The sequence below is a fragment of the Podarcis muralis genome, chromosome 11, assembly GCF_964188315.1.
Source record: "Podarcis muralis chromosome 11, rPodMur119.hap1.1, whole genome shotgun sequence".
NCBI classification, from domain to species: Eukaryota; Metazoa; Chordata; class Lepidosauria; order Squamata; family Lacertidae; genus Podarcis; species Podarcis muralis.
The window spans coordinates 8,356,586-8,368,601 of record NC_135665.1 but is presented as its reverse complement, the minus strand read 5'-3'; the positions used below and the strand labels follow the sequence as shown (position 1 = coordinate 8,368,601).

At 41.9% G+C, this 12,016-nt stretch overlaps 1 protein-coding gene across 11 annotated transcripts in view; it reads left to right on the top strand.

Annotated features, from left to right (window-relative positions):
* The window catches only part of CDC14B (cell division cycle 14B), a 57,777-nt gene extending 46,656 nt beyond the window's left edge, over nucleotides 1-11,121 (top strand). For 2 of the 11 annotated variants that reach the window (XM_028749499.2, XM_028749506.2), the window contains exons 13-15: nucleotides 265-381; nucleotides 6,181-6,237; nucleotides 6,517-11,121. In XM_028749499.2, the coding sequence (XP_028605332.2) occupies nucleotides 265-381; nucleotides 6,181-6,237; nucleotides 6,517-6,556 (214 nt within the window). In that variant the 3' untranslated portion in view covers nucleotides 6,557-11,121. Of the gene's footprint in view, nucleotides 1-264; nucleotides 388-5,806; nucleotides 5,905-6,180; nucleotides 6,238-6,516 lie in introns of those variants that run through there. The other 9 variants (XR_013394609.1, XR_003708989.2, XM_028749500.2 and 6 more) reach the window with 9 other exon arrangements.
* The last annotated feature ends 895 nt before the right edge of the window (nucleotides 11,122-12,016 follow it).

The following is a 12,016-nucleotide window of genomic DNA, read 5'->3' as shown; positions in this document are numbered from 1 at the left end:
TGGAAGTAAAAAATTTGACCCCAAAATGGTTGGCTGTATTAATAGTCTGAATGAAAAGTTTTAGTGGATTTAAAACAGAGCCAATATCTGAATACTACCTCACACTCAATGAGGAAAGATCAAAAACAGTTGTCCACAAAATCCTGTCTTTTAGGCATCTTAGGTAGACGTTTTTAGGTAGAAAACTATATGCCACATTTATCTTCGTACATTATGTACATTTCAGTTTACTTTTAAGTAATTTCTTTCTCCTACTGCTTTCAGGGTAATTCTGCAGTCCAGTGTTCAGAAAAGTAAACAGCCTGAAACTAGCAATTCTGACACTTCAGGCCATTCTAAAAGAACAACCAGGTCTACTGCAAGAAAAGGCAGTTTTAAAAGGTGAGAACTACTGTGCTGCCCTGCGGACACTGTCAATTAATGAAGACTGAACTTTAAATAAAATTCAGGCTTCTGCTTCTTGAATTAAATGCTGCGTTCAGACAAACACTGAACCGTAGTTTAGTGCAAGTAGCAGTGAGCTTTGAGTTCACAGATTCCCCCTTCCCTCCTTCAGCACAGCCATGAGGTCAGAAGCATCCTCTTTAAGTTTTGAACTAACCTGTTTCTTTTTGTATCTGAATTTGAGGGGTGGGAGGAACTACGTTTAGCTTTTGGGAGGCGGGGGTCCCCTTTTCAAATAAGCCCACGTCAAATTGTGGTTTGTGATCCTGGCATACTTAAAACTATAGTTTAAACAAAATCAGAGCTCTTGCCAGTTAGTTTAAAAGTAGAAGTGGATGCTGATGATGATCTCCTTACGCCATGACTCGTAAGAGGAGAGAGGAAGGGGGAGCATGTGAGACCAGGACTCCATGGCTGCTCACACACATAAAGCTAAAATGTGATTTGGTGTTGCACCCAGCCTGGGCCCAAGTATCCTTTTCTAATGTATTGGGAAAATGTATTTAAGACAGAACTACTTGAGTTAAATGTGGATGTTTTGAATAACATGTATCATGAAGGCACATGAAGCCTCCATCTTTGTGAAGCTAAGCAGGTCCAACTCTGGCCACTGCCTGGATGGGTGACAACCTCAGAAGCCACGTATGAAGGTTGAATGTAAGCTGAAGTAAATCAGTAAAAGATGTTTTTATACCATCAGCCTCCCCTTGTAAAACAAGTTTGAAAGACTTCTGTGTGGGCGAGAGAGTCTCTTAGCTATAAGAATATGAAAATTATATAAATGCCTCCTCTACTTAGATGCAAAGACCTTAAAGAACTGAGCAGGAGGCATGGTGTTTATAGAAAGCGATCGGGGGGGGGGGGAGAGACTTGGACATACAGGATTGCAAGATTTTGTTGCTTAATTAGTGCATTTAAGATATATTTTGAATGACTAAAAGATACCCATGTTTAATCAGTAACCAGTTTGAAAAGCATACAGGTGCTACTTTTTTAAAAAAGGAAAAAAGAACTGTATATGGCAAGCGCCATTTTGGTATTGTGTCCTGTGTGAGAAAGGAAGGGGAATACGTTTCTTGTAAGATGATGGCTGCTGGTGCATAAGTGCACATCATCAAAAACAAAAAAACACTCAAGTAGCTATGCCGTTGTTAATTTTAGAACTATTGGAGGGTTTTTTTTTAATAACAAAGCACTTGATATTAGACTGGCCATTAGTTTAACAGAAGGAAATAGAAAATGTATTACATCAAAGTTTGAAAAAATGCATGTTATTTTTTTTTGGGGGGGGTGTAAATTTGGTTGTTGATGGTGCATTTTGAAATGTATTCTTGCAGTAGAGATACTAGTCTGGGTTTCTATGCTCCCCCTCCCCCTCCAACCACACAATCTAGTTCCAAGGCAGCAGGGTTGTCCTGGCTTGGCAAAGATTTACGTTCCTCTTTGGAAGTATTTGGTGAGAGTCCTTTTGTTGAGACGCTTTATCACCTCTATCCAGCATTTCATTCCCCTTCTCCAGCTGTTCTTTTCTTCTGTTTTCTACTAGCCCTTCACCTGAATCCACTTGCTGCAGCACTATTGTTTTGTGCTATCAAGGCGCATGGTCTTTGTTATGTACTGAAGTTCTCACCCTGGGCCAGCAGGGGGGATACTGTAGATAGTTTTCACTCAGGTCCACATAGGCCACAACTTAACAGTCTTACTCTTGTGTTTTTAAGAAGAATAGTGAATGAAACACCTTATGACAGTATCAGCCACCCATCCTTACAATGTCAATGAAATTTTATCTGGACGATACTTATTTTTCTAAATGGCTTCAGCAGAAATAATTCCTGCTTTTACATTTAATATTTGCTTGTTTCAAAATTACTCGTATTTCCAATTTTTCACAGTCCACTAACTATTTACTCAGCTTGTTGAAGCAGAATGAACAATGAACCAGTTTCTCAAAACCTGCTGATTTCGCTGGCTATCTTTCCTCCTCCTTTCTGCATAGTCTCACTATTATCTTTGGTATGCCTTTATCTGAACTTCTTTGTCTTCAAATACAGTGGTGCCCCGCAAGACGAAATTAATTCGTTCCGCAATTTTTGTCGTCTAGCGAATTTTTCGTCTTGCGAAGCACGAAATCCCATAGGAATGCATTGAAAATCAATTAATGCGTTCCTATGGTCAAAAAAAGTCCAAACAAAGCCAAATTTGGTACAACAACAGTTTATTAACTGCTCTTTAAAGTCACACATACTGTAAAGAGCAGTTCAAAAATTGAAGGGAAAATAAATTAACTTTATAAACAAAACATGTCTTTGTTTTTAGACAAAGAAAACAAAGTCGCGAGACGTTTTCGTCTTGCGAAGCAAGCCCATAGGGGAAATTCGTCTTGCGAGGCAAATCGAAAACGGAAAAACCTTTCGTCTAGCGAGTTTTTTGTCTTGCGAGGCATTCGTCTTGCGAGGTACCACTGTATCCCTAACATTCTATTTCCATTGCACTCTAATAGATCTCTGCCTTCAGTCTCCACACTTTTTACTTGACCAGATTCAGATATTACACCTTGCCTTATTAAGGCAAGATATGCACAGACCATATACACAAACATGCCACCCCTTCCCTTCTCTTTTCTCTCTGAAGACCCTTTGAAGAAAATAGGGAGGCTGCAGGGGGAGAAGAGAAGGTGAAGTCTCTTACATGAGCAGATTTCTGCTGTGCAACAAGGATTCTGCACTATAGGTTTGGTTAACCAAGAAAGTCTTCAACCCTTGATGTGCCAAGGAGAGAAAAAGTGGTGTAAGAACAGAACATGCAGGCACAAGGCTCAAGCCTAGTTGCATCTGAACTAGGGCCCTTTCCTTAGAAGATATCTTGGGTCAGTAGATTAAGGGCCCACAGGCTAAATCGTTGCATGAATTGGATATTTTAGGCATTGGATAATTGTGATTTAAATAGTACACAGTAGGGCCAGGCAATATCTGGTTTTCACCATCATGATATATCATTGCGATATACTGATAAATCACAACGTCTGAAATAAGGATGGAGCTATGTAGAGGCATTGGCCGGCTTCATGTTTTTCCCCCATTGTAATTTTTGCTGGCCCCTGCTCTTGTGATTTGCTGCCTCCTGCAGGAAGCAGGAGAGAGCTGAGCGGGCAGAGTTAACGGGCTGCAGGAATCGAGAGCATTGGCTGGCTTCATGGTTTTCCCCCACGTTATGATTTTTGCTTAGCGCACACCCACACCCACACACACACATCGTGATTTGCAATATATTCCCAGGTCAAAAATTATGAAACCGCTAGCAAGATACGGACTTCAAACCAGTTATGGATAATATATCGATATACACTATCGCCCAGTAGTTTCCTGTAGTTTTGTGGTAGCCATATTTCTTTTGACTTTAGTGGAACCGAGGTTAGAGAGGAATTGTACACTGGTGTTTGAGTAGCAGAAATTAGTCATTTACATCAGGAGTGAGGAGCCTCAGGCCTAGGCATAAATGTGGCTCTCTGGACCTCTTTCTTTGGCCCTCACGATGCGCCCCCCCCTCTCCAGCTGCCCTCCTGCAACAGGTCACCCTCTTCCTAAGTGCTTTGCCAAGAATGTGTGCTCAGACTGTGATAATGCCTCTTGTTTGGCTCAAATTTGAATGGACAGGTGTATGTGTAGAAACCTGATTTTTTGCGCAGCTGGACTGTAATCTGTTGCACAGTGGTAAGACTTGCATGAATATTACCCCTGGCTGCCTGTGAGAGTATGTGGCCTTCGGGCCTAAAATGATTCCTCGCCTCAGTTTTCTACATCACCTTGAATAGTGATGGACGCTCCCCTTGTTCAGCCTTTTGCACAATTGTTTCAGTCAAATAATATCAAACATTTAATAGAGAATGGAAATCCAGGACCCAGCCAAGGCAGCAAGGTGCACTTGTGATGTGGCTCATCCTATCTTGTGTAATTTTAGAAATGATACGATAAGTGAGAAGATAACAAAAACGAATCTGTTATGCTTCACCGCGTTAAAAAAAATTAAAATCAGTTTGGAAGATTATGGGTTGCAAAATCATGCCCTCTGTCTTCCGTTTCCAGGTTTCTCCCAACAATAGTTTGCCAAGGTGTCCAGATTCCTGAATGGAAGGACTATTTTCGCTTTGCAGAGGGGATATCAGTGGGTGTTTTCTGAGTAGAACTGGCATTGGCTACAGCCCATACTTGGGAATTCTAAACCAGGGTATACAACTTAGTGGTGATCACACCTCTCTTCAGTAAAGGGTGAAGACCAGTAATTCTATAACTTGTTTTCTCAAGTCCTATATACAGAGGGGGATTTCGCACACTGTATTCCCCACACAGAAGTGAATTTTGGAGATGTGGGAACTGACTCCTATAATGCTGGAAAAGTCAGAACAAACCCTAGAAACATACAGGTGACCCAAATGGTGCGTAGAGGGGGTTGTTTTCAAAAGCAACTTGCAGTGCTGGCCACACAGCAGTTTTATGTATCCCTCGGTGCAGTGCAAGCAAATGCCCCTGTGGTAAAAAATAAGTGTGTTTCCTTTGGAAGCCTTGCCTCCTTCCATACCCCAGTCTCATAATCTGCATCATGCCACAGTCCTTGGTCTGCTCAGTAGATTGAACCTCTAAGGACACTGATCCGTTGTACATATGCAAGACACACCTGTGTGACAGCTCTTGCAAGGTAGGCTTAGGCCACACTTACTGTATTTTTCGCTCTATAGGATGCACTTTTCCCCCTCCAAAAATGAAGGGGAAATGTGTGTGCGTCCTATGGAGCGAATGCAGGCTTTCGCTGAAATGGAGGCTTTCGCTGCGCACCCTGGGCTTCAGGCAGCTATCCACAAGCCTTCGGGCTCTGAAGGCTTGCGGATAGCAGCCTGTTCTGGGGTCGGGGGAAGCTCGGGCTTCTCCAGCCCTGTGGCTGGGGGAGGGGGAATAATTTTTCCCCCTTTATTCCCCCCCCCCCCAAAAAAAACTAGGTGCACCCTATGGTCCAGTGCACCCTATGGAGCGAAAAATACGGTATCAGCCTTAGCAGGTGCTCTGTGTAAGGTCCCTCAATGCCCTACAGAGAAAGCCCTATGATACCACCAGGCATTTTTTGGGTTGTGGCAGCATAGAAATTCTATCGCAAGGGAAACAACCGTTGCTAGAAAAGTACTTTACATATATGTAGAACTGCTTCTATATCGGGGTTGTTCACAAGCGCTTATACGGAGCGGGTGCCTCAGCCAGTTCAAAAAAAACCACAACCCGGATCTTAAGCTCCTACGCAGTTTTCAAGAGTGCTTACGTAACTCCCTCCCCTCTTTCTCTTGAAAATGGCTGGAAACCTTTGCTACAAATGAAAGAGTCGTCCCATGTTGCTACAGATAGCAGTTTAGGGAGCACGATGAGTGGAGAGAGAATGGATTTTAAAAGGCACTTGAAGAATAGGATCAAATACACCGTAAGTCCTACACTATTAATTAAATAGTAAGAAATACTTTTAGTTTCTTTCAGGGATAGTTTAACCATTTAACCATGAAAAACAGGCGGGGGGGCGGCACACACACGCACCTTGTTTCATAAGATCTCCACCTGCTTTTAATATCATTAGTTGCATTTGGTCTTCCTTGTTTAAACTGAAAGCTGAATAAAACGACAGTACTTCATGCATTAAACTCTGGCTGGTCTTGAAAGAACTGTTTTCCCTTTACCTTTTCTTTCTCTACTCTTCCTACAGTCTGGTGCCTCAGAGGGAAAGGAGGAAAAGGGATGCTTTACAACAAATGCGCTTATGGTACTTTCTTCCCACTGCTATCCCTTTATAGACCTGAACTCTCCCTGCCCCCCTTCCCTGCCTCACTGTTTGTAATCTGAGTTGCTTGGCCTGTGCTTTCGTTGACTACAGATGTTGCATCGCTTTCAAAAATGCCGTCTGTGAGTGGTCCTTTCCCTCCCCAAGCCCCTTTTTTGGTTTGCTTGCATAGTTTTATATTGGCTAGTGATGCTTAAATTACTGGTTTGTGTTTTGCCATGTGTATCTGACATCTTGCACACCTCATTTTTATCATTTCAGCAGTGCTCCCAACCCAAGAACCAGAACTGTGTTGCGTTAAAAGCAATCAGAGTGGAAGAGGATTCAAGGGAAACAAAAGGACATGGCTGCCAATTAAAACAATTGGAAGAAACTTTTTTGTATATATATAAAAAAAGCAGTGGTCTATTTTTTATATTTAGTTGGAAGACGTTTTAGTTTTGTGAAGAGAACTTTTGTGTGAGGACCCTAAATTACTGTAAACTGTACCATTTTTACTTTTAATGCTAGGAAATTATTCCCGAATATAAAAAGCAGCGTGTAAATTTTAGCCTTCGGTCTGAATAACTCTTGTTATCAAAAGAGCTTTCTTTTCTGTACAGCGCTCATGTCTAAAATGTGATGGCAATCATCTAGCTTCTGTCAACCACCAAGACGACTGTGGCATTTTAGCTATTTGGAATAACAAATGTAAGTTATCAATGTAATTTCTCTCCCTAGGTGGAGAGAAGTGATACTTCACCCCCACCCCCTAAACAGCTCCATACAAGTTTGACTATCCTAATTTTAGTAGGATTTTTATAACGCGGCAACAGACTACTAAACTAGCGTCCATCAAATTGTGGTTTATTTTTATGTTTTTGTTTTCTGGGGTTTCTATTTTTTTCTCTTCCAAGTTACACCACTGTCTGTTGTGTTACTTACTGCTTCTAATTTAAATGTAAAGATTGTATGTGCCGTATTTTAGGGCCACTTTGGAAAGTTGTTCTCCTGTGCAGGTAGAGAAAAACTATCCTAACACTACTGGTTTGAGCCAAAATGCAGGAGGCAAGGTGAGCTTCCTAGTAACTTTTCTTTCTTTGCAGATATTTACACACACCATCTCATGTCTATAAAAGCAATGCTAGAGAAATCTCTCTCCAAGCCTTTAGAGCTGCTGTGGCTACCAATATGTCCTACAGCAGGCATGGCCAAACTTGGCCCTCCAGCTGTTTTGGGACTACAGTTCCCATCATCCCTGACCACTGGTCCCGCTAGCTAGGGATGATGGGAGTTGTAGTCCCAAAACAGCTGGAGGGCCAAGTTTGGCCATACCTGGCCTACAGCATTACCTAGGTGTTCAGACAGGAGTCTATATGCCAGCCCTACCTGGGGAAGCCAGAGATTGAACCTGGACCTTCTGAATAGAAAGGCTCTAGCACTGAGCTCTGACTGGAGTTGCAATAGCCTCTTTGCTCCCCTTGTCTGACACACTGCAGCTTTAAATTACCTTTTTAATGGAGAAGCAGTAGTAGTAGCAGTCCTGGAGGCAAGTGTACCTGGAGCATCCTAAGCTATCATAATTTGTGGCTTTAAAAAGTTGGAAGAATGGGGCCAAAGCACCACAATGCTGCTTTCTGCCCTTTGTTACTGGACATAGCACTTTGACAGCTGCATTGGCCACCTTGTTAGATCTTCAAGGGACAGGAGGCGTGGTACAATCCTGCTCCAGGAATGCTGTCTTTCTTCCATTCTGCTCTTTCCTGCCTAGGGAAATATTGCTGTGGGAGCCAGAAAGTGGCACAAGAACACCTGTCTACTTGAGGGCAGTTGCTACTACTTTTTAAGTAGGGCGTTGGCTTTGTGCCTTAGGATTTGGTTTTGGGGGTATCTGCCCCTGTGGGGCTAGCAAAAGAAACCTAAAACTAAGAGACTGCTAGCCACTTGACATTGAGCAAGCTGCTGACCATCATAGTTTCAATGAAGAGGTTGCTGCTAACAGTTGCCAAGAAATGCAACTATAGTTTCATGAATATGTTGTGATTGAATTCTCGCTGCCACAACAGACACATTCGGTAAAATTGGTTCCCTTATTCATGGCCTGTAACTTCCAGCATTTTACTTTAAATCACTGTGCTGCTTCATGTTACCACAAAATTTCTCCATGGTGTAGCAGCTTTCATTTAAGAATCTGCAGACTTTATGCGTGGAAAATATTTGAAAGAATGTGATGTTTCCACATCATGCTGGACTGATAGAGTCAATATTTGGTTTCACAGCCTGTGTACATGGTACCAAATACTAGAATTACCAAAAGGTGAGCTACAGTCCCCACCCCTCTTACTTTGCAAAAGTGTTTTATGAGTAAGGACTTTGTAATGTCTCTGTGGCCCTCCAATGCTTGGGTTACAACTCTCATCATCCCCAGCTATTTGGTCATGGGACCAAACCACCTTCTGCCCAACAGATCTAGTCTCCTGCTGCTACTCATTTCATATTGGGTATTGTCCAGTAGAGCTAGGCAAATAAGAGGATCCAAATAGATACAGCCTGTTAAAAATAATGAGAATATGTGCCGCGTTAATCTTGAGCATGGCTAGGCAAACTAAGGCCTGGGAGCCGGATGCGGCCCAATCGCCTTCTCAATCCGGCCCACGAACGGTCCGGGAATCAGCGTGTTTTTGCATGGGTAGAATGTGTCCTTTTTATTTAAAATGCATCTCTGGGTTATTTGTGGGGCATAGGAATTCGTTCATTCCCCCCCCCCCAAAAAAAAATATAGTCCGGCCCCCCACAAGTCTGAGGGACAGTGGACTGGCCCCCTGCTGATAAAGTTTGCCAACCCCTGATCGTGTCAAATGGACTGATACTCAAGATCTGTATATACATACACGGGGGCCTGAATTTTAGGATGTGAGAAGGTAGTTTATTTGGAACCATAACTTACTTTATATAAAAAAACTAAACCCAGTTGCTTCATGGGAATATAATTTGCTCTGGCATTTCCTTACAGAAAGTAAGAGTTATGGTCAGTACATGGACTAGAAAAGCCTACATGGACTAGAAGAGGTCCCTTCCAACTCTGTCATTCCATGTTAACTACCTTTCAGTTTCAAAATGTAAGCCTATTGAATCCCATTAGGCAGGGGATAAAGATTAGCTGAGATCTCAGCCTATTAGATATATAGCCTTGGCTTGTCAATTGAAAAGAAACGATTGTCTAGTAATCTGTTTTGGGCAAATTCAGATCTTACAGGACTGCGAAAGGCATAGGGATAATATTCATCTTCAAAAGAGATAATCAATGCCCCCCCCACACACACACACATTTTACTTGGTGGGGTTTCTCCTTCAGTGACTCAAATATTCCCTTGAAGTTTGGGACTGTAATTCCTCTCTGCAACATAACCTTACAAGAGTTCCTCCTGTTGCTTTTGAAAATATTGCACTAATTTACGGGTTAGCCGATGTAGAATATACAAATACTAAAAACAGACAAGCAACCATATTTCAGTTATCTGAGGCCTGAACATAAGTGCTATTTGGTAGCTTCTTGCAGTGTAGGGTAGACCCAAGTCCATGTCAGCCTTTTGCTTTAACTTAAGAGGAAATGCTTAAGATGTCCCATGGGAGATGACAGACCGATCCTGGGAGGTTGACACCCAAGACAGAATTGCTTGAGCCTTCACTTAACTAAATTAGCAGGAAGGCTTGATAGAAGGAAAGATTACTTAACAGTCCACAACTGTTGTTAGTCCACAAAACTGTTATACTAGCTGGCTTTTCTCCAAATTTTGTTCAGCCACACTTCCACTCCCCACACTCAAAACCTTAAATGTTGGTCTATAAAGATTAGAAAACCTTTAAGTTGCATGGAGCTCAATCATTAACAGCCCAATCCTAGGCATGTTTGCTTAGAAGCCCCACTGTTTTCAGCGGTATTTACTGCCATGTGTGTAAAGAATTGCATTTGCTATTAGCCACCAAACTTTGGAGAGAGGACTTCTCTTAAGCCCTGAACATTTTACTATACACACAATTCTCCTGTTCCTTAATAACGCAAATATAAATGATGGGAGCGCCATTGCAACAGCAGCCACTTGAAAACCACTGCTCCAATTTAAGGCACCTCTTATTTCATGTTAAGTTTGGTAGTTTTTGCAGAACTCTAGTTCCAGGTCTTACACATCTCAAACCATCTTTGAGGGACACAGTCTGGTAAGTCAGCTGGAAAATATATTCCTGTGTTTCTCATGCCTAAAGTGGGGCTTGTTGCATTTTCCAGGCTTGTAAACCAAAGAGGGTTCACATTTCTTCTGCATCATTTGCTTTAGTTTGGGCTTTTATAGAGCTATTTAAATGAATGCCATTTCAGCTACTGGTTTTGCCTTCTACGTACACACCAACCCCACCCCCTGAAATTATTCCAAGTCAGTACTGGTTTATCGCAACTGCGGCACAATTTTCAAACTTGCCAACTTAGGGCAAGGTCATTCTCAAACATCCACCTGCTATGACAACAGCTGTGCTGTTTCAAAACTGGACAAAAACATAGCCTTCCCCAACCCACCTAAGTTGCCACTTGTATTTCCCATATATGTTGCCCTATAGTTTTTATATGTATTGCCTTGGAAACTCTTGTACAGATCATTTGTTCCAAATATGTGGTGTAATCAATACTGCTCATCTTTTTTTAAAGCAAAAAATAATATTTTTTAAAGAAATCAAGAAAGGAAGTTTATTTTGCTAAAGGTATTTTAAGGGTAAATTAATACTATCTTGGAAATTTGATCTGATAGTGTGTGTTTCTTATTAAACCAGTGTAATTTGATTATATAAATACTGACATATAAGAGAACTGTATGCAAATAAAATATATTGCTTATATCAGGCTCTGCAATGTGTAGTGTTGGTATAAAAAGGCACTGGTCCTTTCCATACAAGGGAAAACAATTTTTTGGTAGACTGTCTCTCTCTGGAGGAATTTGTATCCATGCCTTAGCTGCAAGGGAGCCATAATTAAATTCACATGCATTACAGAATAACCCTTTTACCTGGGGCTACTTGAGGAATTCTGTATTTCAAAGCGAATGCCCAAGTACGACACTCACACAAGTACCCACACCTAAATTATCTACAGTGATTAGTGCAACTCCTGCAAAATAAGACGGGCTTTTAAAAACCATTTTTTCATTAATTAGGCAAGGAAGCTGCAAAGCCTTCAAGCCTAGTCCCAAACTGGAATGAACCCAACCTGGTGCAATTTCAGAAGGGTCAACAAAGCACATGGAAGCTATTAAAATTGTAGATTAAATGCCAACAGGTAGTGAGTGATGGCTTGATCCAGTAGATTAATCCTGTATAAAACTTTGATATGTCAGTAGCCTCACTGAAGTGGTATAAAGTTGGAGCTTCAAGTATGGTTTCACAGGAAGGAACACACTGCCATACCCCAAAAAAGCACCCTCCGCAGAGAACAAGAGTTCTAACCTGGACTCACTTATCTAGTTAAGTTTCTGCGTGTATGAATGTTTATTGATGGAGGGAACATTCCCACATTGCCAGCAGGGACCCAGCCCACCCACAGGGCTTCTCAGTTATTTCTCTGGTCACCCTTCACTCCCAAGAAACCCACTCTCCAAACTGGAAATGAAACCGTAAACACCACAGCTTGCAGCTTCCGAGGGTTATGGAGTAAGGAGAGTTATCGCTGTGAAAATACCACCTCGCACCCCAACCAATGAGCAGGCTTTTGTTTATTTGCTAACCTCTCGAAATTGTG